General features: G+C 47.1%; 1 protein-coding gene across 1 annotated transcript in view; it reads right to left on the bottom strand.

The window, feature by feature from the left end:
* Positions 1-4,106: 4,106 nt before the first annotated feature.
* Positions 4,107-26,955, bottom strand: part of FLNB (filamin B, beta) — a gene marked incomplete at its 5' end in the record, with an annotated part of 48,411 nt that continues 25,562 nt past the window's right edge. The window contains 20 exons of the mRNA XM_009577438.1: positions 4,107-5,140; positions 5,853-6,056; positions 6,981-7,199; positions 9,615-9,791; positions 10,837-10,969; positions 12,824-12,939; positions 13,030-13,167; positions 13,587-13,853; positions 14,414-14,536; positions 14,858-15,010; positions 15,830-16,033; positions 16,417-16,575; positions 16,729-16,902; positions 17,396-17,524; positions 19,100-19,240; positions 20,141-20,243; positions 20,966-21,040; positions 22,719-22,966; positions 24,866-25,055; positions 26,762-26,918. Coding sequence (XP_009575733.1) covers positions 4,953-5,140; positions 5,853-6,056; positions 6,981-7,199; positions 9,615-9,791; positions 10,837-10,969; positions 12,824-12,939; positions 13,030-13,167; positions 13,587-13,853; positions 14,414-14,536; positions 14,858-15,010; positions 15,830-16,033; positions 16,417-16,575; positions 16,729-16,902; positions 17,396-17,524; positions 19,100-19,240; positions 20,141-20,243; positions 20,966-21,040; positions 22,719-22,966; positions 24,866-25,055; positions 26,762-26,918 — 3,298 coding nt within the window. The remainder of the gene's footprint in view (positions 5,141-5,852; positions 6,057-6,980; positions 7,200-9,614; positions 9,792-10,836; positions 10,970-12,823; positions 12,940-13,029; positions 13,168-13,586; positions 13,854-14,413; positions 14,537-14,857; positions 15,011-15,829; positions 16,034-16,416; positions 16,576-16,728; positions 16,903-17,395; positions 17,525-19,099; positions 19,241-20,140; positions 20,244-20,965; positions 21,041-22,718; positions 22,967-24,865; positions 25,056-26,761; positions 26,919-26,955) is intronic.

Below are 26,955 nucleotides of genomic sequence, written 5' to 3'. Positions count from 1 at the left end.
ATACTGCAAAGGGCAAAGCTGTACCCCCAGCCCCCCCGCTGCCCGCGCACCCCGCGCTCAGCCCCGCCGGTCAGCAGACGCCCCAGCTGCCGCGAGCTCACCAGCACACCTCGGCACAGGCACCACGGGGGACACGGTTTAAGCCCATTAATAAAGCAAGACTTGGTGCTACACCCCAAACAGTATCATCCAGTGTTTATTATATTGCAAGAAGAATATACCAGGTGACAAACGGCATGAGAGCTGTTACACCGGCATGCAAATGCTGAAGGAGAAGACCAGATTGTACCAGGCTGTGGACGGATCACCTTCTCCCCTGCCCGAGGCAAGGACCCGAGCCAAAACACCGCATCACGGCTTTTGGAAGGAGCCATACTTTAATACTTTATTTCAAAAAGGCTGAAGCAACGTTGAAAAGTGAATCCCCATGCTGCTGGGTATTGCTGGGGCAAAGAAGTCACGCCGTGGCACTATGACTGTGCATTTAATTTTACTTATGTGTGCAATTGCTTAAAAATCAATGAGTCCACTCAAAAGACTAAAATGAAGCACATACACGGCCACCCACGGAATGAGGGCCATCTGGTAGCTAGAGAGAAAAAATGCGAGAGAAACCCTGTTTCCGCAGCCACTGCCCCAGAGGGATGTGCGAGGCCGGGCTTGGGGAGAGCGAGAAGGGGCGAAGAGACGCCCCCTTCGCTGTGCCCGCAGCCCCCACGCCCGGGGGCAGCCCTGGAGACACAGCAGGATACATTTAGAGAAGAGTTAGGAGACTTTTTCGCGCCTGTCTGAAGGCAAAGCTTCGGAGCGGGTGCGCTGCAGCCCGGATCAGTGGCTGGAAGCGCCCATGTCCAGGGTTTTCCCCCAAGATGACGCACAGGCGGGCGCCGGAGCCCTGCAGAAGGCCGCTTTGTGCCCAGCGTGAAGGACACCCACACCTTGCTGCTGTCAGAGCGCGCCTGACAGAGCCGGGCCTGTAACAGCTGCCTCCCCCAGCTAACACGAGACCTTTTGCATCGTTTGTTATCAGGCACAATAGAACAAAGGGCGTCCATTCACGTTTGTGAGCGGTGCAGAAAGCGAGGGCCGGGCTGTCAGCAGGTTTAAGTACACCATGTGTGCGTGGAGGGGCCATCAACCACCTCGCCTCCCCTCAGGAGTGGCCTCCCGGAAGAGAAGTGGTGGATGCTCTCCTCATTGCCCTTCTGTACTAGAGCTGCACAAGACCAAATGCAATTCTCAGTTTTGAGCAACACCCGAGTATACGAGATATTTTCATTGCCATGCTTGCTCCAGTGACGGCCATCCCAGGCAAGGCCAGGGACACCCAGAGGGGTCTGAAGAGGGAACTCCAGCAGCTCCCCAGACCAAAGGAGAAAGCCAGCAGGCAGCAAACGCAGGCGAGACCCCGGGGTATGGCAGGAACAAGCACAGCACGAGGATGGGGACTGCTACAGGACGGACTTGAGCAGGGCGGAGTGAAGGACAGGCTGGGTGTGCAGGTTGTGAGGAGCTCCAGCTCCAGGAATTATCTCCAAAGACCCCTCCCCAGCCCACTGAGACGAACAAGTCCTTCTGACATCAAAAACCACCAATACCAGACATGGGGATGGGATGCTCTTGACAGTTACCGTCTTTGGGTTGGTGTGCTGCAGGGACTTACCTTCCACCACCCACCAAAATGCCTGGTGAACCTCCTGGAAGTGCAGTGGGCCCCAGCAGGCTTTTCTATGTGGTGGTGCCCTGACTTATTGCAGGCTGCCCTGGGCCACCAGCTTCCAGCAGGCAAGGGTCCAGCTGGCTACCAAGGGCACTGCCAGATCTAGCTGAGTGCTCGCAAGGCAGTTTGGGCCAGCTAAGGGGGAATGGAGGAGTTCCCTATGGAACACACAGGTACTAGGTGGCCAAATCCTACTGCAAACCACCACCAAGGAGAGAGATTATAAACAAAGAAAAAGAACATAAGTTCAATCAAACTGGCAGAAAAAAAACCCAAAAAAGCATAATCCAATTCCACAGCCAGAGGCAAAAATCCACGCCAGTCCTTTGCAAATAAGGAAGAAAACGCATCTCACACCATTGCAAGTCTACCCAGCAAGAGGCACTGGGACACCAGTAAGCTGGTACCCCAGCCCCACAGCTGCCTGCTAAGGTGGGCACTGCAAACGGAAACCTTCATCAAGGCGCTGAAGACCAAAAGCAGAACATAGTCCCCCCAAATCACCGCTTTGCGCCCAGCACAAAGTCCGTTCTCAGCTGCCAGAGCTGGTGGAGTTGGCTGAACGTCATTGCCAAAGAAGATCGATGCAGCCAAGGTGCACCAAAAGCTCTTCTGATCAACACCACCGGCTGCTTGCTGTCCTTAGCAAGTTAATTTTTGTGGTCACCCCACAGGTCTCGGTGCCCGGGCAGGGCAGAATTGCTCGTTTGAAGTGGAGCTCAGCTTTTGCTGGAGGTAACCTCAGACAAGGTAACAATCAGGGTCCACCAACTTCACAGACAACTCCCATTAATTTCAGTGTGATTAGACCAAAGCAGCCAAGCGGTAACAGGCAAGAGAAGGCCAGACAAGAGCAGGTTTACTGGGCAACAGGAGTTACACAGACGCAAGGCTCTCAGGTTTACTCAACCCAACAGCTGTATCCAGGTTTTTTTGATTTGTTTTGTTTTGTTTAAAAACATTAAATAGGAGGTTCAAGCTGACATAGCACAAAGCTAATGAAACACAGTTAACTATAAAAAGGAAATAATCTGATAAACCCAGGGCAGGAAAGTCCTTGGCAGCCGCTGTGTCTCAGGTTTCAGCGGGGCTTCCAGTGGGAGCCATGTTTGGGAAAACATCTGCTGGTTTCCATGGCTGTGTGCCGGAGCTGGCCGGCTCCAGGTGCAGCACCGTGCCGGGAACCACCTTCTGCAAACAGCCCCAGGGAGCCTGGAGGAGCCGGCGGGGGCCACTGGCAGCGCCCCGGGATCAGACCTATAACCCTGCCGGCACCTCCGGGGACACGCCGGTCCCCAGCTCCGCTGCCCCAGCTCCTGGGGTCTACGCAGGGGAGAACCGGCACGGCCGTGTCATACCCTGTTCACACTCCACCTCCTGCCACCCAGCACGTTTATGCTATGGCTTAAACTTTTGCCAGACATTTTGTTTTAGGAAAAAAAAATTTTCGAGGGAAAAAAAAAAAAAAGAATGGCACTGAGGTTATGGCCAAGTTTTTCACTGCTACCTGCACGGCTCGTGGGCCGGGGGTTATTCCGTCTGCCTGAAGCTGCTGCACATTGTAGTTTTAGTTTGAACTTTACTGACTACATATGAAAAGAATCCAATGTTGTTTTTAACATGCACATTTTAATGAAGCAAACATTTCTATTTAATAAGTTATAAGATACAATTTTACAATCCTGCATTTTATTCCAGTTTATTTTGTTTTTACTTCCTAGTTTACAATGTCGTGAGCATTTCACATTAAGGCACAAAAAAAGCACAGTAAAAAAACCCCAACCTTCCTTTATTTCCCCAATGACTGTGCTGGAAGTAGTGCATCCACACGTAACTACAGAACCGTAAGCGTGAACTTCTCCCTAGGGACAGACAGTGACATTTCAACAGGTTTTTTCAAGAAATCCTACCTTCTCCTAATCACAGAGTTAAAGCTCATTTGGAGAGTTTACTAAAGCCCCAGCAGCTGACAGCAATTCAGATACACACTTGGGAAGTAGCGTGGAGTAATCCGGGACAAACAGACAAGTTATCATGGAAGTTTTCACTCCCTGATCCCCAGCAGGGATGCCTTTTGCAGCACAAAGAGGATTTCAGGAGAGATGAGTGTGCTTCAGGCATGTCCTTGGACTGAGATATAATAAAATGACTTGCACCAAAGACAGGTTTGTTGATTGGTATTGCTATGATTGGTAAATTCGCACACCCGCCCTCCCTCCCGCCCCATACCCGACCACAGATGTGGGGTCCCATCCCCAGGCTGGCTTCTTTGCACCATCTCAGCTACTCGCCTGGCCCGCAGCCTCCAGGGAAACCGCTGATCATCTTCCCTATACACCGTGTGCTCTGACCTGCATCAATCTTGGGTCACACAGGTGAGAGCTACGCCTGGCTTGGCAAGTTTAGGGGCTTTATTTAACCCAGCCAAACTGGGGGTTCTTAAAATAAATCAAAAAGAGTGTGGGGAGTCACCTGTAAAGTTACAGAAATCGCACCAGAATCCCAAGCTAATTAAAAACCACACTGCTAGCATCATGGCCAAAAAGCTACCTGTCTAGATTTACAAAGCGTTAACACAGAAAGGCTGAAAGCTTCCAGGAAGTCATTTTCAGTCTGCTTTTGGTTTGCTATAAAAGAAACTTTTCCTAAATGTAAACCATTAGCAAAGCATTTTCAAAAACATTTTAAATTTGAGTGGTAAAGCCACTTTTAGTAGCTTTTTATAATGTTAAGCGTTAAAATTGATCAAGTATACAAAGGCACCTATTATAGTACCAGTTTTACCTCATTTCTTTACAGAAAAGAATTTGAACTGGGGACAGCCCAAGTCATATTCCATAACTAAAACGTAAAGTCTCCAGTCAAATAAAATCAGTAGTTAAGATACCCAATTACAAAGACAAATTCCAGTTTTCAATTAACATCTACAGTCTTCAACATCCGCAAGGGAAATTAGTGTCTAGTTATCCACGTGATTCTCCAAACATTAACAGTGACCCAGACAGTACTGCAAAGGTACAATTTGAGGGGGACATTAAATAGATTGACATTAGGTTGGTAAGTAGGATAGAAGTGAAATGCTTGTAAAAAATAAAGTTACAGAGTTTACTTCTGGCTGTATTGAAATGTGAGCCGTGTGTATCTAGATACTGCATTTTGCAACAGGACTGCACCCAGTATAACTCTACATCTGAATTGCAAACACAACGATCAACTCTGACGCTGGACGAGTTTAAGGAACGGTGACGTGGAAGGGACTCCCGGGGATGTGCTCGTCACCCCACTTCACCGCCAGAATATAGTCACCCCTTTCCTTGACGACATACGTTACGTTGTACTGATGGCTGCCCAAATGCTTGATGGATACCTCTTCGCACGGTATTGTAGGTCCGTGGACGCCAACTAACAACATATTTGAACCTACAGCAAAATAACAGACTGTTAGCATTCCTAAGCTTAAATAAACAAGCATGATTGTACCATAATATATTAGCTCCATAGCACAAGGATTTTGTTATTTTAATTCACAGAGTGGTAGTCTGAGGTTCGGCTAAGCGAATTTGGTATAAGAAGGAATTTTATTTAAAAAAGCCTTCAACCTCATTCAGGCAAGGGTTTATTTGTGCATTTTGCCAGACCTGACAGGCTACCACTATCTAACTAGAGCACAGGAGACATTAACACCGCTCGTGAAAGCCAGCAGGCACTGCTTTTCAAGTACTTCGTTAGAAGTTAATAGCAGAGACCAGTGAACACGGCTGGCCTGTAATCCACCCACCGCAAAGCTCCCAGATGATGACGATCAGCACTCAAGGCTTACGGGAACACCTTGCATTACATGCTACAATGCACCACGAGGGTTACTTAAGTTCAGCAACCTGTTTGTTCTCATGCCATAACCCTGTGGTTTCTTTCAGGTACATCTGGCTCAGATAAAGCCATTTGGAGAGGAACTGGCATCTTTACAGCCTCTATATTAGGATTGATTTGGTGAGCACTATGTAGCATTTGGAGTTTTTCTTTAGAACCAGATCATCACCTCAAGCTCTGAATTTTAACTTTGCAAGTTGGTTTAGGGCAAAAAATGTACAGCTAAACCACCCTGATGTCCAGCTGGTTCCTGTACCCATACCTGCTTTGCTGCAGTCCACAGAGAAGGAGCTTTTCTGACCCACAAAAGCCTTTGAGAGTCCTGCTCCCCGGGAAACCACTTTGCTAGCATCCGAGGTGGATTTGGGAATGGCGCTATAGCAAGTTTCAGTCGACGACCTTGTCACCGACTCTACCAGGATGGAAGAAGTTTCGTTGGCGCTGCCTGGGCTAACCAGTCGCTGTCCTGGAAACAGAAAAGACTTCTGACATTCAGATTCACCCCATCTGAAAGGCATTTACAAGGAGGTTTCGAAACCCTCCTAATGACTAGCATGCATTCTGCATCCAAAATGCATTTTCGGAGGGGAGCAATTTCCTACTTGGGTTTTTAAGCCGACATCTTCCAGCAACGCTGGCAACAATCCCACCCCAGAGCCCTTGAGTGGTTAAAGGACCACAAGAACTTCAGGATTCATTAAGCAAAGCTGGCCGCTTAAGAAGAGTTAATTGTGCTCCAATCACCAAATGCCAAAAATTACTCGAGTTGGCAGAAAAGCAGGTGCAATTTTGCAATAACCCATTTTGAAAGCAGAGCATGTCCCAGCCCGGGGGAGCACAGTCCCTGCCGTCCACTCCCAAGAACATCACCGTGCCACGGGCACCAGGAGAGGGTTCGCTAGCTGAGGGGCAGCCACAGAGATGAACTCCAGTCTGTGCTTAAACACAGCACTGAAGAGAGAAAGAGCTTCCTAAACCAGCCTTCCTCACATCATCTAAAAGCCTTCCAGACACCTGCACCAAAATGAGACCAAGAGGGGCATCAATTACGCTACAGGCAATGAGGTTTCAGGCTTTAGCGGGGAAAATGGGTAAATAAGTCGTATTTCCCTACTGCCAGTGCAACCCTAGCTCTAGGACAGGATTTAATATTCCCCCATGAAGCTGTTTTATGGCTCTCCACTGAGTCAAGCTGGCAAGCTCCCTGACTAATGCTCCTGCAGCATCTCCTGAGATCCCTCATCTAGGCTTTGGAGGCGACAGGGAGAAACATTTCACTTCTCATGTTTTTGGGCATCTAGACCTGAATGCCGCACTATCTCAGAGGGACATACTTGCTGAATGACACAAACTACTTCAGGCACACAGTAAATACTGGTTAGCTTTTTACCTGTAACCTTTGCCTTGAAGGGGCTGCCCACTATGTGGTTAGGTCCACCATATTTAACTCCAATTAAATAGTTTCCTGGAGCCATGGGTGTGTACATGACTTTGTAACCTTCTGGAGTTTCCTGGCAGTCCATTTTCACCTTTGATGGCCCTTCAATTGTAACAGAGAGGGTACCTGGACCAGCCTTGGTCGTGTTAATGAAAAACTCCGACTGCAATCCTAGAAAGACGTAGCACAGTAAGACACACTCTTCCTCACACCCGATGTTACAAAAGCAGCCTGTTATTAAATAGGAACGGGTAATTTGGTGCAAGACAAGGGAGGGACAGCACACCTACCCCCTCGCATGGGTCAGCCCCGACTGGGGGCTCTGCACCCCTGCAGTCTCCCCGCCGGCACCCCGGCTCCCTCCTCCGCTCACGTTGTGTGACTGTGCGGCGGGCGGGAAAAGGGGTCATGAGAGCCCTTTAGGACCAAAATGGAAGGATTTTGGCATCAAAAGACTGGCTTAGAGAGAAAACTCTTAGAACAAGAGCCTTTCTACTGGGTGTCAGAACCTGCGCCGACACAGCCTCCCGCATGGCTGAACTCGGGAAAGGTCGGAGCCATCTCACTGCCTGGACCGTAAATCAGCAGCAAAGAGCCCACAAGAAAGCAAGAGGGATGAGGGGCGGGAGATCTCCTGGAGGAGAGGGGTGTTTGAACTGCTCGGCAACAGCACTCCAAGCAGTTTGTGGAAACAAAAGCTTGTTTAATTACAGCATCTGGTTAACACAGCTGAATTATTGCTGCTAATACTAAGCCAATGACACAATGCCAGCAACACAAGAAAAAATGAAGCAAGGCATTCAGCGCCCAAATAATTTAATGTCAAACTCTAGCTTCAAGTATTTATGATCTTTGGGCTATTGTATCAGACACTGCTGAGGAGGAATAAAGTGCTTGAGCTCAATCAAACCAGGATGGTTACGGAAAAGTTTACTACAGCTGCGACTTAAACATGCAAGTGTGGTTGATAAACCAGGGAGAAGTTCCTAGCTTCTCCACGCAGGAGGCTGCTGTGTCGCAATGCTGGAACCCACAGAGGATTGTACCATCTCATTGTAAATCTCACTAGCACCGCCTGCCTGGGAGGTAAGGCAGTCAGCTTGCAATACGCACTGCTCAACCAGAAGAAAATTAATTTCCAAAGCCAGCAAGCTTCACAGCTTCTCACCGAAGACTCCTTACTCCGAAGTCACCGCTTTTTCCCTGTGCCCCAAATGAAGGCTCGCATTGTTGGAGGCTGCAGACGCGCACCCCTCCCGGGGGGACGTTTCAGGTGCTCAGCCACCAGCTATTGAAACCTCTACACTAGATCATTGTTCGGAAACGCTGCTCAGCAGCTCCCAGGGCACTGAGCTTTTGGCAGTGGCCAGGATTCAACAAGGGGGCACAGAGTAACTTTGCTGAAGTTAAACAGTCTATTTAGATTAAAAACAACCCCAAGCGCCTTTATAGACGGAGAAAAATTCCCCTGTCCCTGATGCATCAGTGGCTAGTATTAATGAGTGCTTTTGTTTCCACCTATTAAAGCAGCACAGGCTGTAATTTTTTTTTTTTTTTCTTCACATACTATATCCACATGTTTCCAAAACCAACTGCTTGGTTTCTCCAGAACAGCAGAAGCTTTGACTGAATAACTGCAGTATTTTTTTTTCCAGGGAGAAAAAAGGTATGAAAGGGAATCCACGAAAGACAGCAGTAGATAGGATAAGAGGACCTTGCATATCAAAAGGAAAAAAAAAAAACCACCAGTTTTACTCTGCTATTCACCTGTGTGTGTGGCCCAAGAAAACACACAATTAAATAAATCGAACTGCATATCCTGGAATGTTTTCATACTTTCTTACTAAAACCATAAATCATATAAATGAAAAAAAAAAAAAATCCCTAAACTCTACATTCTTGAGTTGAGAACTATCAGATGGAGCAGCCACAGCCGATAACTAGGTGTCAGATTTCCAAGAAGAGTCAGCGTTCACGCTGCAGCTGAAGCACGTATAGCACACTGCAAACAACAACCCACCATACTCCCTAGAGTTTACACATCACATGACATTTAACTTGAAATGTCTTAGAGGTGCAAGCACCGAAGAAAAGGTAACTGGGTACACCTTCATGCCCACTTAATTAACAGGGGTATGCAAGTTAAACAAGACTCCTTCAACTAGACAGTCAACTCAGTATCTGCATTCACAAAAGCCTCCGGCCTTTGCAGACGTCATGTTCATGTGTGGAAGGGAGCCAAAGTATCTCCAGAGCTCCGAGGGACCACCGACGTGGAGCTAAGCTAACCGGAGTCGTAGCCCAGCTGCTAATCAGTTCAAGTGAACTTGTGCTGCAGTTGCTGGTTTACAGAGGTTTTAAGTTCATTAAGGCTCAGTATAGCCTGCAGACTCGCTTATCGTGGTTATAAGACTTGAGGAGCATGCGAGAAAGCAAAATTAGCCTGCACCCAGGTCGGCAGAGAATGTGGGTTAGTTCAGCTGCCTTAGCATGGAAAGTCATGTAGAAATAAGCTTAGGAACAGCTTCTGTCTCAGAAAGCCGAAGTGCAAACAGGTCCGTATCAGAGCTGTAAAAGAAGGGTTACCCGTGGTACCGCTCTCCAGGCCAGATCCGTACGCCGTGACGAGCGCGGGATTGCCCGCCTGCCCAGGCTCGCCAACACGCACTTTGAAAGGGCTGCCCACGACATGGCTTCCGTTGAACTTCACGTCAATTGAGTGGATGCCATTTTCATGGGGGATGAACCGAACGGCATACTTATCTGCAAGAGAGAAGTGGCTTTTCTGATATATCAGAGAGAACAACAAAACAGCAATTAAACCCAACACAGGGCTGGTTAGCAACCCAAGCAAGGCTTCTGTAACGCTTCAACATATTTTGGTCCCAGCTTAAACAAACTCAGCTACACAAGCTGCTAAGCTCATATTTAAGTAGGAAAACACTGTATTTATCGCAGGAGGTGTCAGGGGTTGCATTTTCACCTCGTCTACTAGGACCTGATCTCAGCTGTCATCTAGTCTTCAGGGTGAGTTTTAGGGTTATTTGCCTCACACGTGCACTAAACATGACAGCTTAATCACAGCCCAACCTGTCAGCAGTCGAGGGAGCAGCGCAGAAGAAAAGCAGCTGGTAAGAACAAGCCAAATCTTACCAGCGGGCTGAGCGTGCCGCTTTGACACTACAGACACCGCACCTTTATTTAATAAAATCATTTAGCAACTTGCTGATATTTAACATTTTTGATTGCGTGTTAACCCAGAGGAGAGACTGATCTTCCCCAGCTGGACAGCTGCTGTCTGTCCATACTACAGACCGTAACTCATTCAGACTTCAAGTGAAAAAGAAAAGCTCATTGCTGAAACAGGTGTTGAGCTTTCTGTAGTGTTTGCTCACATTCAGCTTCCTTGACGTTTCATATGATGGAGTGAGTGCAAGTTAAAAATAAACTATTAGTCAAAGATGGAAGCATAGCTTTGAAAAATAAACTTCTTCCCTGGCTAAATTCAACACCCGCATAATATTTCATTTATGCCTAGTATCACTGTACCTTCACTGGCAAGCCAAGACTTAAATATCTGTATCTTACACAAGTCAGGGCTCAGTCATTTCATGAGCTGTCTAGGAAAAGCATGGACATAATGCTGACCGAACAACTCTTGACACCAAGAAGTCATTCTCTAAGCCAGGTGCTTGTCCCTCGGGTACACTGTTCGCAAGCCAAAGGGACTAAACCCCCTCGCTATGGGGCAGTGAGTGTGTTTTGGACGTCACCCGGTTTGTTTTGACCAACATAAAGCCATGCTCACCTGGCTCCAGCTCAGACACGTGGCACTCTTCTACAGCTCCGGAGGGGCTGTGGACTTTAGCATCGATCTTGCCCTTTGCCCCATTCAGCCTTATCGCAAAGGATGCTGGCTGATTAACTTTTAATCCAGACTCCTGAGAATGCAACAGTCAGATTACCAAATTTAAACTTCTCGTTTCAGACAGCACAAGATTTGTGGCAGGGAAATAACCACTTCAGCACAATTTTTTTTTAGATTTCAACAAAAGGCGTAAAGTTGTGACTTGCATTAACTCTCAAATCAGAAGCTCCCTCCCTCTTATGGGGTGGCTGCTCTAGGAGTCACCCACGTTGGCTAGGCTGATATTTCCCATAGTAACAGACTGTTTTTGGAAGCCAGACGACTCTGTCAGATCAGGCAGAGGCAGGTTTACGAGACTAGTCACCCATTATCACTGAGGTCAGCCCCTGGTATTCAGGCTCTTGATTTAAAGGATGTTTAAGCTATAGCTCCATTTTCAGCCCGTTCATTCATTCCAGATTCATTCAGGCGAAAAGCCTCTGATAATCCAGTTGTCTGAAAGAGTAATATGCATGTTTATATTTGCCACAAGAGGCTGCATTTAGAATGCCACCACAAGACGTCTTAACATGAGAAAGTAATTTAAAACACGAAACCAGATGTTGCCGTGCTGTCAGGCCATCAGTGGAAGGCGAGGCAGCTCGGCATCCGTGCTGCAACAGTCCTCAACCAGAGCAGCCCATGCAGCTACCCGGCAGGAACATTTTATGCTGAACATACTTTACCTGGTTTTGTTTTCAACTAAATCCTGAAGAGGGAAATAAATGCAACTGAGTAGAACCGAAGTACCATGTATAAAGCAAGTCCCTGATGCGGGTTTAGCGGAGGCTGATGCTGCACACTGCGCTCCGTTACTGAATACTCAGCTTTATCTGCCTCTCCAGGACTTAATTGAAGCGAGTATTCCTGTCAAAGAGTCTTTAAATGAAACACAAGAGAAACATCAATACCACATCGACTAATTAACGCCCTTGTAACTCCTGTTAGAAGAGATACTATTGGATCAGGCTGTCATGATTCATTTACACAGCCAAGGTGGAGGAGTCCCGCAGCCCAGGCAAACTCCTGGGGATCACAGCTGGGACATATCCAAAAAAAAGCCTCAACTGAAGTACTAATTGCTTATCACAACTCGATGAGGACTGAGGTATAGTATATTTAGACACAGATTCTCAGTCTCACATCCAAGTTTCTCCCTTTGGAGACTTAAGTCAGGCCTTTAATGTTCCTTGTATTTTAATGCACGTAACCACACACACACAAAAATGATATGGTGAGATTAACAGATGAGGCCAGACCAACTACAAAGCTGTGATTCACTCTGAGATTCGCTACTGTTCATGAATCATCTGAGCTGCGACTGTGTGGTTTCGTGACATCAGCCAGAGCAAATCTGCGCTCTGACCTCACAGCGGGGCCCCCTCCATCTGCCCACACGAATGCTCCGGGAAGGCTGCAGCAACATCCCAACAGGCAGCCCTACGCTGCCTCGCCCATGGACACCCAGCTCTTCAGTCTGTGCCAACCGAGTAACTCGGTACCAGCACGATCGCTGGTGGTTCACGTTCATGTTTCAGTTCTTCTTGGCCTTCCCCTAGCGAATGGGGTGGAAAGCAAGTTTTAGCTCCTTCAATGCTATTTCTAGAGCCTCTTATTCTTAATTGCCAAGTGTTACCACCTGTAATACACTCAGTTGAGCCTTCTGCCTTCAAATTCTGGCTAGCCAGAGCTGGGCCAGCTCTACTGGCCCACGTTACCAAGGGACCGGCTGCCAAAAACCTCTCTCTGGCTGCAAGCTGAGCTTGAAAACAAGCACCAACCAAGGCAAGGCTATTACTAAGAAGAAAGGACAACCATTTTGGTCTTGGAGAACAAGGACGAAATCAGTCTGTGTGGCAAGTTGTGGAGATGTTTCCTTATGTCTCACCTGAAGGCTAGTGACAGTGAGCCTGCGAGCATCATCGGAGGGGGCGATGACGGGAACCAGGTAGGGGCTTTCAGGAATGTGCTCGTCGTTGAACTTTATGGACACCTCATAGTTGCCTGCAGGGAGAAAAGAAGCAGTGAGTGTCCTTAGTTTCTTGGAAAGTAGCATTCAGTGTTATTTCAGTATTATTTGGTCTTGGCACGTACCCGGCTCTTGAACTATGTATGATACACCACAAGATCCATCTTTATGGTCCTCAAAGGCGATTTCTGCTTTACTTGGGCCTTCTACAGCAATAGACAGTCCTCCAGCTCCAGCTTCCCGTGTCCATATACTGAACTCGGCTGGTGAAGCACACGAGAGCACACACAAGAGTAAGTTTGTTGCTGCCGGGTTGCAGCTTCTTCCTAACAGACCGTGCAGCATCCCGTACTTATGTGTTCGTCCCATCACCCCGGGTGATAACACTTAGCAGTTTCTCCCAGAGACTCCAATTAGCCTTGAATTAGCCTATCAGGCCTGTCTAACACACCTTACAACCTCAAGCTCATCCTGTGAGAGCAGTCAGTTTCCAAAATGTGGATTTCCAGGCTTCTCCATCTGCATGACACAGCAATATTATTTCTCCATGTTTCTCCTCTCCCCACGGTGTTACACCAAGCTCTGCTCAAGCTCTAAGAGGAAAGGCCAACAGAAACCAAAGCACTGCGCTGCAGACCCACGCACGGCAGGCACTGGAGCCTAGCGAGAGCAGAGGACTCACCTGGGACACCCGTCTCTCCACGCTCCAGCCCTGGGCCTCCAGCTCTCACTTTATGGGCTCCTCCTTCACCCAGTGGCCCCACGGTGAACTGGAAGGGGCTGCCTGGCACCGGCTGCCCTCTGTATTTGACATCCACAGTGTGGACACCCATTTCTTGTGGCACAAAGCGGACACAATAGGTGTTTTTGTCAGCTTCTACGATTTCAGCATCAAAGTTTCTTCCAGAGGGACTAGTTACCTGGGCTGTCATATCCCCACAATCAATTTCTAACAAAGAGAGAATAAAAAATGCACATTAGAAAGCGACAAAGGGTTTTAGTATTTTGTTTTTGGAAGCAGGACCTGAGCTCAAGTGATTACACAGTACCAATGACAGAAGAGTTTGCAGGCTTAGCTAGATGAGCGCTGCTGAGCAGCAAGCCCGGCCAGTTACAGCTTACCAGGTGCCATGGAGGCAGATGAAGAAGCTGCATAAGTGCAGCCAGCGAAGACTGGCCTACGTGATTCACATTTGCCAGACAACAGTACAAACACTTAACAGCTAACATGATGATCTTAAAACCCTGGAGACGGTGAGCTGTGCAGCCCATTTTCCAGCCTGCTGTACAAGAACAGATTAAGGCCTCCCTGGTATTTATTTCTCCATATGTTGATCATGGTTATGCGTATTTTTAACCATTCACAGAGACCATGCTACTAGTGTTTCTTCCCTAAACTCTTAATATGAGGATGTCTTAACAACACCAAAGCTCCTACTTCCACTGCTTCAGGTACACCCACGCTACACAAGTGCAAGTTATGGTTATGGGGATAAGGACATTGCTTACCTGGAATTTTTAAGTTCAGATCACATATGCTTCCTACTGTTGCAACAGAGGGAGCCCGTCTTGTTCGTGTGATGCTCTCCTTAACTCTTCCTTCACCACTTATCTTCACAGTAAATGGGCTGCCTGTAAGTACCATAGCAAGTCACTGCTCTGCTCATTACGCACTGCTTCGAGGGGAGGACTGAAAGCTTCCTCTGGCTTGTAGTGGATCGTAAGGGAAGTTTTAGAGCCAGCTAACAGTCAGGTCCAAGTGAAATACACCCATGTAACCAAAACAGTTTTGGATGCATGCCGCTTGTGGAGGGTACTGGTAGGATCTCCTTGAATCTTTGGGACTTACAGTCCGAGCCAGATCACACAGCCCACCCGCAGTTCCAGTGTGCTGGCCAGCTAGGTAAGACTTCTGTTGTACTAACCAAAAAGTTGCCCAACACTTCTGCTTACCTGGAATATGTTCATCTGCAAATTTAGTGGACACAATGTACACGCCAGGTACAGTTGGAAAATAGGACACTTTGCAAGTTCCATCTTCCAGGTCTTCAGTTTGGATATCTACCTTGCTGGGTCCTTCAACTGCCAGTGAGATCCCACCATAACCTACAATACAGCTAAGTTAGCGTCAGATTTCCATAGTGCTATTATAAATTTGACATAAAAATAGTCCAAACCCGTGGACACAATGTACACGCCAGGTACAGTTGGAAAATAGGACACTTTGCAAGTTCCATCTTCCAGGTCTTCAGTTTGGATATCTACCTTGCTGGGTCCTTCAACTGCCAGTGAGATCCCACCATAACCTACAATACAGCTAAGTTAGTGTCAGATTTCCATAGTGCTATTACAAATTTGACATAAAAATAGTCCAAACCCGTATATCAGTAGCTAGTCGGTAGGTTTGTATCATAATGGGCACATGGGAGTTGCATGATGCCTTAATGACATTTCTGTAGTCCTAATCAGTCGGATATTCAAGGCACAGCATGCATTCGGCTCCTAAAATGCTCTGACCATATCCCTTTTACTTCATTAATGTTGAAAAGTTAGCTTCAAAGACTGTGGCGAAGGCTCCACATTAAACCAAAAGGGAAATATCTGCCTCATTTCCTTCTTGCTGTACACAACAATACTAGAACCAGCACCATCAAATGAAAGAAAAGCTTCATCAGTGCCTCAGTGACAGTCGCTGTTGGCTGTAACAGAAGACATCAGCCAAGACAATGCAAAGCATTTTAGAAGTTAATAGCATTGTCTGTAGTTAATAACTGACAATAATGACCGTGCATGCTTAATACACTATTTGCATCTGCTGCTTTGCAGCTTTTGACCTGGTGGTCGCACGCTGAGGGAAGCAATGCTCTCATTTAGAGAGGATACATATCTCACAGCATCTCACAGTCCCTGTGCGATGGAACTAACCTGCGTCTCTTGTGTCTACAATGAAGTCACACATTTCAAAGGTTCGTCCTTCTACCAAGCCACGTCCAAAAACTCTTGCTCGTGTGGCATCTCCTATCTCAGACTGGACCACCATGATTGTTACAGGGCTGTTTGGTACATGGCTCCCATTTTTCTTGATGCTAACCAGATGTTCTCCTACTTCCCGTGGAATGAATGAGATGCCTACAAAGCAGAGAAATGTGACAAACTTATTAACTTTTTATGCATGTTATACTTGATTTAAATGCCTTAATCACACCAAGAAATGAAATACTGAAAGAGTTGTCTCTTTACACATGTTGTAAAGACACATGGGCCACAAAACCATTCACATCTGCTGACAAAAAGCACTTCAATCACAACCTGGCACGTCACATGCAAGCTAACACAAGAGGTCATTCTTCATACGCTTCTATCTTTGGCCAACTGTACCAATAATATCAACCACTTGGTACTTGGTTTGACAACGCTCTTCTGGGAAGGAGCAGAGAAGTCAGTCATTTTACATAGCAAAGCAACTGGAGTAGACGCTACTACTCTCTCAGATCAAGACTGTCAGAGCTTACCAATATGGTTATTGGGTAGCCTCTTCAGAAGACAAGGCTCATCACGACCTGATGGAGCTTTAATGCTGGCTGTTAGGAGACTAAGATCAGTCTCATTAATGTCCAACAAGAAGTCAGCAGCAGAACCAAGCTTAACCTGGGACCGTCTTCTGTTATCGTCTGAATATATAAAGAGAAACGAGTCAGAAAATATTACAAGGTTAAGTGCAGAACAAGTCGGAGGACTTCATGTTCCTGCCACAAACCAGGTCCCCCATGCTATCGGAGGTTAATTTTCATTATGAAGTGCTTCCAGAAGTCTAGACTTTATACCCGTGATCTTGGCTGTGAATGGACTGCCCGGGATGTGTTTATCGTTGTACTTGACCAGGATGCTGTAGTTCCCAGGCAGAGTAGGCAGGTACGTGACTGTGCACGTCCCGTCTTTGTTATCAATGCAGCTGATCTCTGCTTTTGAAGGTCCTTCAATAGCCAAGTCCAGCCCACCTAGGAAACAAGGAGAACAGCATTTCTGTAAATCTTCGTGCACATCAAGTCCAAAGACTTGGTCCAAAGAGGAAGATCCAGTACTTGGTACTGAAAATGCAGCTTATTGTTTTCAAAGGACAGCAGAAAAAAAGAGGTCAGGCCAATCCACTAAGACCACAGCTCTATTCAGTCTGTTAGATTTACCTAACAGTGATTCCACATCCAGTCATCATCCACTAGATCTAAGCTGCCTTCAGTTAATTTTTAATTAAATGAATCATTTGCACCCTGTACACAGGGTACATCTACTGCTCTCAGGAGAAAGTAGTAAGACAGTTTTTACTGCAAGTTACAGCTTGATGAAATCCATTTCACCTGATATTTGCACAAGTAATTTGTATCGTACCAGAGATTCACAGTTGGACAGATGAATACAAATCAACGCCGATGCGCATTACACTTCCAAGAAGTTCCTAGCTTAGGGTAGGATGGGTTTAAAGAACAGACTTACCCTCTCCTGCATCTTCCGTGACAATGGTGAAAGTTGCTGGTTTATTGGCAACCCCATAAATGAGGCCAGGCCCATAAGCAGACACACTGCCGCTGTTTGGATAATTCACATAGAACTGCAGTGGGCTCTCTAAAGGAAAAAAAAAAAAAAAAACAAAAGAGTGGCCTGGACTACAAGAACAAAACAGACATCAAGCTGCTCTCACCTAACGGGATCTTATTCTTACGCTTACTGATACCCATGTTCTTCAATGCCATTCTCACTACTTGATATTTGAAGAACCTTTATGTGACTGTAATGCACTTAAAAAAACGAGTGAGCCTCCCCTTTCATCTTCAAAAGATACTTCTCCACAATTTGTTCCATATTCAGTCATGACAAAGTAAGCGTTACTCAAATTACCAGAGATAAGCTTCAATGATGTTGTAAAGGGTCTTATTCATTACAAGTTTATTTTTAGCACATTAAATCAGAACATGACTCAGAAGCAAGCTTTCAGTTCAGGCACAGATCCTGAATTGTGGTAGCTCAGAATTAGGAACTAGCACAGCACATTGTCTGACTCAATGAACCTGAACTAGCAAATTTGAAGGGTATCCATATTTGCCAGCCTCAGATTAGCTAAGCTGGTGCACAAGAACGAGAAGTACAGTCACCAACAGCCAATAATGGTTTCAAAAAAAGGCACACATAGCTCTTAAGTCCAAAGCTAGATTTTGCAGCTGAGACAGTAGCAAGTTTGATTCATGATAGCTTTCAAGAAGGAAACATTATGGCACATCATCCTTCTGTCCAGGCGCAGGGTAGTGGTCTTACTGAACCGATACATCCGACAGTTTGGCACTTACGGAGGTGCTATATCCATACAAAGTGCTGAAGATACTGAAGTAGCACCATGCATCACATTATCGAGCTCCCTGCTTCGGCCAAGGTTATCCTGTGTTTCTGTACACCAACAGAACCAGCAGCCCAGGCAGTGCTGAAGGTATTTTGTCTCACGTCTACACATCCTTCTACAGATCCGCCCCTTTTTGCCCCAGCCCCATGCAGCCGGCATGCCTGGAGAACTGCGGGGCAGCCCCAGCCTCCAGGCGAGGTGGAGCTTCAGCTGGGGAGCTGGTGAAGTAAGGACGAAAGAGGAGAAGAGAAAGGGAATGAAAGGCAGTGGTTTCTGTTTGTTAAGAAGCAGCCAGGAAGAAAGAAAGATTACAGCATAGTGTGCATGTGTGTTTTATTTTATTGTAATGGGATGGAAAGAGTAACTATAGTGGTTTAGCCACTTAGTCCTCCCCACAGATTGGAGACTTTAAGCCAATGCAGTTTTAAGGATAAACACACACTGTAACCACTAGTTTTGTTGAACACCATGGCAGTAAATTTCAACCTGAAAAAAATAGTAGTTAGAAAATTGTATGTTTCTTCTTCGTAATAAAATGCCACAAAAGCTAGTTTCCAAAACCAAAATCCATTTTAAGCTTGGCTGGTACTATTAAACCACAATGGAAGCTCACATGTGCCGGCACTTACTGCTTTGCTTCAGTTGCTCTCTGGACTGCCTGCAGATGAACTGCTGCTGATCGGTGAGAGGTCCCGGGCAGTTCTTACTGCAGTGCACACAACTAAGCTATAGAAACCTCACCAGGGAGCAGATGCATCAACGGGACACTGCACTTGGATTTGTGTTGCCTGCTTTGTCAGACTCACCTGGGATATGCTTTCCCATATATTTTATGTGCATTTCATGCAGCCCGACCTCAGTAGGAGCATATCTCACTGTTACTGTGCCGTCTTTGTTATCCACAATATCTGGCGTATCCGTCTTTCCAGAGGGCATGTGTACTTCACCTACAAAAAGCCACTGTGGGAGTTACAGAAGGAGAAGCTGCCTGTTTCCCCTCTCCCACCCACAAAGAATTGTCTAGCCATTTTAAACAAGCATTTTAAATTGTTAAATTCCTTACCCACAGGCACAAATAGGAGACTAATGGGAACACTAACCAGACATGTTTTCTACTTAAACTACATGAATACAACGCAGTGGTAGACATCTGGCAAACAGTCCTGTGACCTTACAAACTCTACAGGCAGGGCTGTTTGCTTCAGCCACTGAAATTTCCACGGCAAGCCCCAGGAAAGGCACGGATCTACCTCGTCGCAAGACACTCCCTCTTCTGTGGCTCTTTTAAAAAGGCAAGATCGACTGTCCCTTCAGCAGGGACAGACCAGGGCTTGGGGTGGGATTGCTGAGCTAGAGGGCAGGAGGGGACACAGCCCGTGTGTGCAGGAGCTTAGTGCAACTGGGGAGTTACTGGGGTGATGCTCTCAGCTGCCAGACGTGTGGACGAGGGGTCGCTTGCTTTGGAGAAGGTATGTGACAGGAATGCAGGATTAAACTGTTTCGCAGCATCTGCACAAACTAAATAACGGAGCTTATCAAAGATTCATGCAGCTGCTCCAGAGGGGAAAAAGCAGCAACAGGTCCTACAGTGCAGTAGCTCACAGCCTAGCACTGAGGACCACGGCAGCACCAAGAATCCCCTCATTTAACTCAAACCATCAGCAGGGCGTACCCGGCTCACCCTCAGCGGGTGCCACTTGATGTGAAATTAAACAACTAAGTTGCTGGCAGGATACAATCCTCCCCCACACGCTGTGGTCTAGACCACCCAGACTGTTAGCTGAAAACGTATAAACATGTTAACAAAAAGCAAAACCTCCCCGAGAGGCTGCGTGTATTCCAGGTACCTGTTATTTCTCCTTTCCTTACAGCAAAAGGGATAACCATATCAAAGGGCCTGAATCCCATGCCATTCATGTCTCCAACTGGGACATAAGCTTCTTCCGTGACCTAAAGGAAGCAAAAGGATGGGTCACTTCAAAAAGGATGGTAGACCCAAATGAGCACTGAACAACTCCACTGCGAGCACAAGCAGAAGAGAGCGTGAGGTGATTATCGCAGCCAGCCACAGGACTGGGCTTAACCAGAGCACTGTCCGGCCAAGCTCTCCTTCATAACACCACCACACCGCAGAGCAGAGCCAATCAAACACGGTGCGAATGGAAGACATGCTAGAAAAAAGTTAGAGATAAAAATGGAACACAAAGGGATGGAAGACAATGTAGGGCACGCAAGACCCAAAGTGGCTCCATCTGAAAGGATTTAATTGCTTAAGGCCTGGAAGAGAAAGTGATTTTTGAATGGGGCAGAGTGATTGCAACACAAAATGGACAAAAGAAACAAGTTTCACAATGCGACTCTGGACTCAAGACACTGTGCTGTTTTACTGAGAAAACAAAGCGATGCACTCAGGTTGCTTTTGCCAACAGTAAACATTGCAGAAGTAGAAGCTGTAGGTGTAATGATCCTCTTCGTGTTTAAATGAGAGTTTATTTGGAGACTCCCTTCAAGCAGCAAAGAAAAAACAAGGTCTGGATCCCAAGAACAATTGATCAAACAGAAAGAATGAACACAATGACCAGAGCGATTCAAGCAGTCCCAAGAAGCAGGCTGTCATCTGAAATGGAACACAGATGGGGGAAAAATAGCTGAAAAATGTAAAAATTGTGTACCCAAGGGCGGAATCCGGGGGGGGAGGCGCCCACTGGCTCCTGCGACCGCACGGCAGCATCATCTGCATCTACAGCCTGGGCAGGGGTAAAGGCAGGTTAGATGTTATTCCGGCACGGAGGCATTCCCACCTTTCACAGTACAGAACACACAGCTCCTTCCAGCTCCTTAACACCTTCCTCCCACCGCGCAGCCCTCCCAGTCCTCTCGCCATCGCAAGGACCTGGATCAAGCCAGGGGAAGCCACCAGCAGCACAACAAAGGGACAAAGCCGATGTGTGCCGTTGTTGGGAGCCTGGGAGGGGAGCTGGAAAGCAGTGCCTAAACACTGGTGGAAATGAATTTCAGAGTTGCTTTTTTATGGGACTGGTGCAGGGAGGGAAGTGAAAGGTGCAAGTCCCCAAGCGCTGGGAGGCAGGGGAGCCGTGGGAAGGCTGCTCCCAGCTCATGCACTTGGGTGAATGACCCAGCCCACGTCCAGTCATAGCTGCAAAGCTATTCTTCTGATTCATAGCTGGGATAGCGTCGTCAAGACACCGAATGTGTTTTCCCCCGGCGCAGCCTCCCTTCCCACCAGGCATGCCAAGAGGATGACTTGCAAATTCCCATCTGCCCCACGTAACCCAACAAGAGTGGCTGGGGCTGACACCCACGCACGCAGCTCCACCGGGCTCAGCCGCCCCAGCTCCTCCTGCCCGTTTACACCACTGCAAACCACCCTAACAAAATAACCCGCAGGAAACTTATGCATGGAAAGACTCCACTAAGAAAACCAACGCAAAACAGAAATACTGCTGTTTCACTCTGTTCTCTGTCCCCAGCCAAGACACCCAAGTGAAACACGTACTGCATCAGTCAGCTGGAAGTGGGAATTTTGGCTGGCCAGGAGTGGGCTCCCTGACCTCAAGAGGCATTTCCTGCGGTAAGCTTTGCGCGGCGACCAAGGGAGTCGTTTTTCTCATGGAAATCTTCGGAGACACCGCTAGCGATCTGCCAGGGTGGCAGGTAGGAAGAGCCGGTGTGCCCGGCCCCAAGGACTCACCCGCCGGCTCCGGCCAGACTCAGCACAAGTACGGCCCTGTGGTTTCACGGACCGAGATGCACCGGAGGCCACCTTGGCTGAGATTACAAGACCAAGACTTGTTTTGCCGACACAGAGCTGTTCTTCACGTGAAGGGCTTCTGCGAGCCCTGAGAGGCACCTAGTCTGCTGCTCAGGGAGGCTGGGGTTTTGTTTGCTTTTTAAACCTAAATGTGCTGAAGTACTGCACGTTGGAAGGAACATAATTAGAAGTAGGGGGATTTGGCTATAAGCATTTAACTAGCACTTGCAGATCATTTTTAAGTGTGAGCTAACAGCCTGCTTCCCTGGGATCTGTCAGCAGACCGTTCCTTATTTTGGGGTCAACATCATAAAGAGCGAGAGACGGACAAGTCAGAGCACCGTATCTGACAACGGCTGAAGTAATTAGTCATAGAAGCCCATTACAACCACCCTTACATCATTTAAAAAAAGAACTACATGGTCAGGAAATGAAAAATGAATTTGTTCAGAGAAGCCAAGTCTTCATCCTCTGATGGCTTCTATCCCTCTTCACTTAACTGTATTGCCCGCTCAAAATAAACTCTGCAAGTAACAAGGATTCATTAGTTCCTGCTAGTCTAATAAATGCCTAAACAAACATTTACACACAGAGTTAACCTATCACTAATAGGAATCCAAGCGGGAGGTATTTTCGGAGCAGAGCTGGCTTACCATGACGGTGAAAGGACTGTTGGGAATGTCCACCCCACCAAAGCGGACATAAATCACATAGGTTCCTGGTTTGGCGGCGGTGTAGAAGATATCGTAAGTCCCGTCCTCATTTTCAACAACATCTGCTTCAGCTTCTGTCCCATCTGGCGTCAGGACGGTGCACGTCACTTTTCCCTTCCCTGCTGATTTGGCGTCTACCACAAAACCAACCTCCTCACCAGTCTTCACAGTGGGTGCAATTCCAGGACCTACAAGGCAATTTTCGTTACAGAAAGAGTTCAGAAGACAGTTTTCCCAGGCAGGCCGCCTGCGAGGCGCCTGGGAAGCACGGCACCAAAACGCTGGTCCTGGGGACCCACAGACGTGGTTTTGGGAGCAGCTGTACAACAAGGGACGTTCATAGTGTTGGTCAGCACAGCGGCATGCAAGAGCTGGCCACCAGCTTTCCTTCTCCTCTGCAATCAGAGAGGCTGGATGAGAACAGAGGGGAAAAAAAGCTAAGTTTGAAGAAAGCAATGCTTTAACCCATACTCTTATCATCATATTCCTTTATGCAGAGCCAAAGGCACTATCTTCTGCCCCGGCCAGCGACTCGGCTGTCACTGCTTTAACACAAACCTCCCTGTGTAAGCAGCTATAAAAGGGCACGGTAGCAGCCATGGCCGTGTTTCCTCCTACATTACCCACAAATGATTTTCCACTGTTCTGCCACACATCCCAAAAAAAGAAAATAATGAAACAATGCCCAAATTGTAGCAATCAGATCCAGCCTGAAGAACACTGTGTTTAAATGAGAACTCTTAAGACTTATTTGCAGTACATATTTAATACTCTTGCTTTTGACCGGCACTTGTTACCAGGTAAATGGCTCGTTTTCAAGTGGCAACAAACCTGCCGTTTTAATACCTTGACGGTATTCCAGCATCTACTCCTACAGCGATTGTATTTCAGCTTTACAGCAGAGAGTCAGAGGCACTTCTTGGAAAAAGGAAATTTAAGCTGGCATCTGAGAGTAATCTCCTTCACAGTTATTTTGAATAGTTAGTGACTTGAGTTACTTGGAAGAGTATCAGATTCAGCCATTAAGGCCTCTTTTAAACAAATCTTGAAGCAAAGGGGATCCCTGCCGCTCTATGTTTTCCATTGTGCCAGGAATATATTTCTGTTTAAGCAGGCTTGAAAGCAGCCAGCTGCCGGACAGGCACCTGGTACGCTCTAACTGCACGATGCAGGTCAGCACAATGCCCAGACACTCTCACAGGTCTACAACCACAGATTAAGTTTCTCTGTTCAATTTGGTCTTGCCTCATTTATTTATTTATTTTAAAATCAGGGGATTTAACATTCAGTGGCATTCTTGTAACTAGTTTCTGTCACTTCTGCTCCCTGCCACAGCCTCTGGCTGGCTGGGAGGTGGCAGCGTGCCGTGGTGGCCAGCCCAAAGCTGCGTGATGACCACCCATCCTGAGAACGGGTAAGGGTCAAAGCTGTAAGTGTGCTCCGACAGCAACAACTCTGGACTCCCTCCCCTACACCAAGGCGCTGATTTTTGAGGCAACAATTTTTTTTGAGTTGTAGTAACGTCTTATCTTTAGGTTCTCTCCTTCCACCCATGCCTTCCAAAAGTCTGGTCAGACCCTGGCCAACCTTGACCAGACAGAAAAGCAGCAGAAACCTCCACTAATAACACCCAGCCTGAACAGGCTTCGCTAATGCAGAAGCACACGGCCAGCTATTCACATCCTCAGAATTAATTCTGTTCTTGCTCAGAACGAAAAGCTTCTTGCAACACTCGCAGTGCAAGGAGCATGATGCAGTGAACATGCGCGGAGGTGTTATTTTTAAATCAACCTCACTGCTGTTCTCAGCAGGATTTATCTAGGCCAAAATAAGCATCAGACTTCAGTTGCATCTGGCTGCTTGTAACAACCAAGGCAGTTTGAAAGATTTTGCTAAAGACTGCAAGAGATTCCTGCTCACCCGCAGGGTGGACGCTTCTTTATCTTTAGGAAAACCCCTCTTGTAAGAGGAGCCAGATTACACAAGTCTCTAGCATCTTCTACACCCATGACATCAACTGTACCACGCTCAGAAGGCAGCTTTACACCAAGTACAAACAGCAGCAACAGAGAGGAGCCAACACTCACCTGTGGCCAAACACTTGCTGGCATCCCCAGCTGGAGATGCCCGGATCCGATAGGGAGAGGATGGGATATCATCTCCACCATACTTCACACCAATCGTATAGCGACCCGTTTTGTCAGGGACATAGGTGACTGTGTAAGTGCCATCCTTGTTGTCATGAATGTCCACTCTCTTGGGTTTGCCCTCTTGGTCCTGAGGAATGCAAACCAGAAGATTTAGGCACTATGAAGTTAGTTATTAATTCCTTTAGCAGGGCAGCAAATCTGTTCACAACTATATTTAGATAGCCTCAAACAGATACAGAACTGCACCTTTTTGAGGGTTAAACATATTTCACTCACGGACTAGTACCAGGAATAGATTATTAGGAGCAAAAAGGTATCAGACCAAACAATCAGTGCTATCATTAACTACCCTCTGTTTGATACGAGAATGTTTGTAAGATGCAGCAAGCCATTTGAATGAACTTTATATTAATATTAATTGTAAGAAGTTTTAGGCTTCATTGTCATATCGCTGGTGGAAATGAAGAAGACTTCCCAAGTCCCTGAGGCACAGATCAGGAGGCAGACTGTGCAGCTCTGTCCTGACAAAGCACTGGGTAGCTTTGGCCAGCTGCTCCCCGAAAGATTTGAGGTCGGGGGAAGCATTACTGGAGTCTACCATCAACCCTCCTGGATGAGGCATCCAGCTCCTGACACCCTGCAAGGTCTACAGTTAAAAGCAGGTCTATGTAGTCCCTTCAAATGCCATTTCTACACTGAATACAAGAATTATAGAGATGCATAAACAATAGAGATCGGAGCTTCAGCATCAAGCTTTCATATCTACAACCAAGATCAGCACTGTGCATAAATGTTTCCAACAGAGCTACTCCCAGCCTCAGCTTTCAGTGCAACTCATCAGCTGCAAAGTGTGAAGCATTTTAGAAAGTCTTCCAGGCCTCCTTACAGGGAACCGCATGTTGATCCCATTCTGTATTTTATGACTTAATACTGCCTGGTGTACAGTATAAGCTGCAAAGGACCTGAGATTTTAGGTACAGCACTTCTTTCAGGAAGGCCTGTGAAATGTTTGACATTCAACAGCTCAGAACAAATGCTGTGAGGAGGATCACCTATGCGCTTCCACCGTGCAGGACTTGTGGAACTTGATCTTCAAAGCCATGGCCAGGCTGGGAGCTCTGATAAGCATTTTGGATCCTTTAAGAGCACACTTGCATGCCAGAATAAAGGCAACTGCTTTGCTGCTCCTGAGCAGACAGCGGGACAGCACAGGAGCAAGAATGCAGAAGGGCAAGTACAAGCGGCCATGCCATGACCTAGGCATGCCAGAGCTGAGAAATGGGCTTTATGGCCCACTAACCACAGACCTTTTTGCTGAGGCCATGGAGTCCAGGCACCAGAAATTTCAGGAAGAGCAATAACAAAGCCAAATAAAAACATTCCTGTAGTATCTCCTTAAGCAGCTTATAACTTCTGGCAACCTTGAGGGAGACTTTTTTGTTAATTTATCATCATGTAATGCTCAGTGTGGATGTTATTTCATGGCCTTGCTGAACTACACTGCTAGAAGACTGTCTCCATTTTGAATTCCAGCATTTTCATAATCTTACAAGAAACTATTTATCTCATTTTGGGCATTTGCAGAGTGTAAGGTTAACCAAGAGCCAAATGTAGCACAGGTGATGAGACAGAAGTCTCACAAAAGCAGCCTCAAGAGCTTCACAAACGCAGAGTGCAAGACTTTCCTGTACCAGAGCTTAAGGTCCAGCCCACAGCCCAGTCTCCAGGACACTGGGTATGCCAGGGTACAGCTGTGGACGCTTCCAAGAGGCGCCACTCGTGCCCACCTAGAACAACGTGTTTCCACTCCTGCTTGGTTTTGTAGTTACTTACAGTGATCTGTACAGCCAGAAGTCCCTGCCCGGCATCCTTAGCATCCACAGCGAACTCCACAGGCAGGCTGGCTGGTATGCCGTAGGAACTGAGACCTGGTCCGCTCGCCGTCACTTTACTGGCATCATACGTAGGAAGCACCTTCACCTTGAAGGGACTTAAAGGGAAACCTGTTATTGCCCCTTCCTCCTAAG

The sequence above is a fragment of the Fulmarus glacialis genome, unplaced genomic scaffold (genome assembly GCF_000690835.1).
Source record: "Fulmarus glacialis isolate BGI_N327 unplaced genomic scaffold, ASM69083v1 scaffold11785, whole genome shotgun sequence".
Taxonomy (NCBI): domain Eukaryota; kingdom Metazoa; phylum Chordata; class Aves; order Procellariiformes; family Procellariidae; genus Fulmarus; species Fulmarus glacialis.
This window is presented reverse-complemented; position numbering and strand designations above follow the sequence as displayed.